Source organism: Montipora foliosa, chromosome 12 (assembly GCF_036669935.1).
Source record: "Montipora foliosa isolate CH-2021 chromosome 12, ASM3666993v2, whole genome shotgun sequence".
Lineage (NCBI taxonomy): Eukaryota > Metazoa > Cnidaria > Anthozoa > Scleractinia > Acroporidae > Montipora > Montipora foliosa.
This window is the reverse complement of record NC_090880.1, coordinates 39,229,973-39,234,485: the sequence shown is the minus strand read 5'-3', so window position 1 is coordinate 39,234,485 and position 4,513 is coordinate 39,229,973. Positions and strand designations below refer to the sequence as shown.

The 4,513-nt window shown below is 39.8% G+C and overlaps 1 protein-coding gene across 1 annotated transcript in view; it reads right to left on the bottom strand.

The window, feature by feature from the left end:
* The window catches only part of LOC137980174 (galanin receptor 2b-like), a 5,637-nt gene extending 3,693 nt beyond the window's left edge, over positions 1-1,944 (bottom strand). The window contains exon 1 of the mRNA XM_068827563.1: positions 1,342-1,944. Within this exon, the coding sequence (XP_068683664.1) occupies positions 1,342-1,594 (253 nt within the window). The 5' untranslated portion in view covers positions 1,595-1,944. The remainder of the gene's footprint in view (positions 1-1,341) is intronic.
* Positions 1,945-4,513: the final 2,569 nt, after the last annotated feature.

Here is a 4,513-nt window from a genome sequence, read left to right as displayed (position 1 = left end):
CGAAGACTACCACGAAAATCTCCCTGTTCAGTTTAGGCTCCAGTTTCATTCACTAATACTAAACTTCTCTAATTTGTGAGGAAAAAAACCTTAACTCTTTTATTATTATATAATATTTGTAATTACCAATTACTGCGTGAAATGCATTATTTTGCATTTTATTGTATTTTTATCAATTGAGTTGAAGATTAGGGTGTAAAACGTTTGGGATAAGTGCAGCTTGTGATTGGTAACGCAAGGTTTAATTTCGTTTCTCAGTGAAGAATCCGGAGAGATTCTAAAAGCAGATTAAAGTGGCTTCTCTTGGACAAACAAACGCGGGTTTATTTTATTTCACTAGAAAATCTCACTGAACTGATCTAGTAATGTCAACTTCAGGCTGGTGACAATGTAATATATGTCACAGGTGTAATTTTCTTATCTTGCTATTTTGTCGTTCATTTTTGCCTTAGAAAGAACAGAAGTCACCGAGAGCTTTGCACGTTCTTGTTGATTATAGCGACATCATGAACCGCATGTATCAATTTAGTAATAATGAAAAATCGTCGTTTTCAAAGTAATCAAAAAGAGTTTCATTGCCTTTGCTTAAATATGTACGTTAAATACGAGAAGGAGCAGTTTTTATCTCAGTGATTTTCCGGATAACGAATTAAACAAAACCATTAATGCCATCTCGCATAAAAAGTCTTAGGGCTATTTTAGTCGCTTTGCTTCTTGCTTGGTTTTTTTTAAAGGCAAAAAGCTGCTGGAATTGTTATCGGCTTTCGTGATACTGACGAGCCAGTGTCCGTAATGAGAAAGATTAGGGCGTTTAAGCAAAGACGACGGCTACGGCTACGGCTACGGCAACTCAAGGAAGCAAGAATATTATTGGTTAAAAAAGGAAAAATACTCGTGCTGCACGTGCAACACGAATTCCCGTGCATTTCTTTGCGGTACTCCACGAAACAACAACGTGAAATCACCATATTTTAGGTTTTGAAGACAACGTGAGCATATAACAATGAAACAGTCATTTTCTGTTTTAACTTCAACACCGTTCGTACCCACCCAGTTACAGGATAGTGCGCCTGCATTGTACAAGGTGAAAAAGACGGAATAATCGCGAAATACTTGCGATAGCGCTAATTTTTTTTGGACTAACGTTTTCGTTGCCGTAGCCGTCGTCTTTGCTTGAACTCCTTTGTATGTCGAAGGCTCCCGCTGCGCGTTTGCGGCGTGTTCTAAACGAAACGAACAGGTGGAGTTGCAGACGTCCTACCCGGCCAAATTGTAAGAAATGCGATTCTTGATGCACTCCAAATACTAAGTGTACCAAGAACGCCTAGATCTTACACCTACCGTTGTTGTCCGCGAGATCGGAAGAACCGTTCAGAGCTTTTACGTGAAGCGGTAGGCTGAAAAGCAAAGCCAAGAGATCGGCTACTGCAAAGTTGGTGATCAGAAGTTTGTCTGGTGATAAACCACCCCGGCCATTTTTCAAGCTGAAACCAAGGAGAATCAAATTTGCAATAATCCCCAAGAAACATGCCAATCCTAGAACGGCGTTCTGTGTAACTAATCCTTTGCATTCTGCATTGGTGAGCACTGTCATCTCTATTTGAATGCTTCTTGCAGTTGGTGGTATTACGTCAGCGAGGGACTACTTGAAGGCAACTTAAAGTTATGAAGTTTTTGTTTTTTCGCAGTCGGAACTCCAGCCTTAGTTACGAGCGACCCGACTGCTTTCTGAACACGAACTACGCAAACCACACGGATCCCTTGCTGTAATCGGTGATTCCCATTCACAATAAAGGGTCACGTAACTTCGATTTCGCAGGCAAATTTGCACTACGCACATTAACTCGTTTACCCACCAAAATTACTAGATTCAACATAAAGTCGTTAGCCTAAATTTGCATAGAGATAACGCGTATATCTAATTGATTTTGCTTCTTAACTTCAATATTGAACACAATTGAATGTCGCGGCATCGATCAAGTAGGAAAAATAAACCGTCCGTCTCCACATATGCTATTTCCTTTTGTTTTTCTTGTTCTGTTATGTTAGAATTCTGTGCTTTCTTGTTGCGTGCACTCATTTTCATTTTATCCTGTGAAGCTTTATAACGTTGCAATCAACATTGTTTTGTTTTTGTCCTTTCACAAAACGTTAAACGTTTCTTTCCTCGCCTTGCAATGCCGCTTACTATAGTCAGTTGAAACACAGCGAGCCCTTCAATCTTTACGGATATCTTCAGTTTTAATGAATCAGCAACAACGAAAAATAAAACTGGTGTGATTAAAACTGCGTAAAAAAGGATATCAATTGAATAAAAAAAGGTATTAAATATAACGCCAATACTGGCGGAACAGGAAAGTAAAACAAATTGACAGTAAAGACAAGTGTTGAAATCTCCTGCCACTAATTTTCGAACGGCGCAGGTGAAAATGTCAGCTTTCACCCGCTAGAATGATCCGCAACCCGCGAAAAATGGGCTCTCTGACGGACGCGATATATAAACCTTCGGGCTTCGAAAGCAAAACCCCAAACGATTCTGCATACTCAAGCAATAACAATGAGCATCATTTCGAGAGAGTGCCAGATGTCCACTGAACAATTATTTTGTATTAAAAATAATGCGAGATATTTTTGTTTAATTGATACCTGATGTTGATTTCCCACGACGACGAATTTTATGACATGGCCAGCAAATACACGAGACACCAAATTCTTTAAGCGCGAGCGTGCCTAATTCGTCCCACAGTAGGAAATTCGTTGTGTGGGACATGTCGCATGGTTTCAGATAAGACGCTTGTTGCAAGGACAACCCAAGCACACGAAGCAAATGCCAGAAGTCACTACTGGCTCCTAGGAATTAGTATACCTTTGAAGAAAAATGACAAGAAATAATTTCCCCGCAACATTTCTCCAAAAGCATACCGACGTCATTCTTCATTTCGGTTTGGGAGGATCGTTCTGTTTCTTCAAATGGCAATTTCAAAACAGCTTCAAAATCAAAATGTTTCATACCATGGATTAGTAATCCATGATATGAAACATTTTGATTTTGAAGCTGTTTTGGGGATCCGTTGTGCCTGGTTATAGTTTTTGCCTTTTCATGTTCCATTGAATCAACGTGCCCTTGTTAACTGAGGTCTCAGGCGTACCTGTGATTTGTGTTTGGCGATTGCGTTGCCTGACCACCAGCTGTCGACATGGCCATGAAGTCCGGCACGTTTTTCAACTCCATAGCTCCGAAAGTTAAAGTGGTACGACGATCAAAAAATTATTTCCTTTGTTTCTTCAGATTTTGAAAGCGTGTTCGCTTAACACCTCACTGGCAAAATTTTGAGCTTTGAGTTTTATCCAAAAGCTATTTATTTTGAGTGCAAAGTTCGAATTTCACGGTCCGCCATTACTCACGTTCACAACTGACCGATTGGACTTCAGAGGGTTGGATCTAGAGAAAATGACGTCATTTACTCACTAGCTTAACATTTCAGCGTGTAAACACAATTTATTATATATGCAAAACCGGGGTTTAAAAGTCTGAAAGCCCGAAATTCCCGTGCTGCATATTGATTCAGCCGCGTACACACGCATTGCATTCTTAAACTAGTGAGTGTTTGACGTCATTTTCTCCTCGACCCAGCTCTCTCAAGATTTTAAAGTTTGTAATGGCGGACCAATAAATAAGAAAATTTCAGTTAAAATAAACAGGCGTCTTTTTAAAATCAGAGCTTAAAACTTGGATCAGTTAGTGTTTAGTTAACATAGTTTTGAAATCCAAAGCAAAAAAGGAATTGTTTTTTCGGTCGTAGTACCACTTTAAACTACTGTGCAATCATTTTATCATTTCGTAAATGGCGGAAAACAATTCATTGGTGTAACGTCACAACTCCTTTAATTTTTAGTATGTGCCAAACATGCCCTCCATGGAAACTTGCATAGAGCTGTTCGGGATTTTCGTGTTCACATTTTTCATCTAAATAAGGTATTCTCTACCTTCCTCACACTATTGACGAACCAAGGTCGAATTATAAATCTGCCGCCTGGATTTTGCGAAGATCCCCGATAATCTGCAATGGTCGTAAGCAAGTCGGGAAAATCGTAATTGTTTTCTGTTTCCCGTCACCTCTCGTACTTTTCTGCCGGCGAAAAGCTGTCTGCGATCATTCCGGACACGAAAACCTGATTTCTTGTGAATAGCATTTATTGTTAAAATCTCGTTCTTGAGAGGATTAGTCAAATAGGTGATTATTTGAGACGTATATAACAGATGAAATTCTTAGTTTGCGGAGATTCCTATAAATCATCCGTTGCCTTATTTTTGACCCACTCAATTCATGTCAATTGACCGGGTCCTTCCAAAAACGTTTAGACGGGACTGTTTATATGGTCTCGGTTACCCGAGACAGCCCTCCTTCCCGAGTCAACTTTACCGAGCGTCTATATAAGAACGGGAGGGGACAAAACGCGGAGCGTTAATAACGTCCTTACGAATTTATGTCAGCCTCATTTGCAAAGCAAG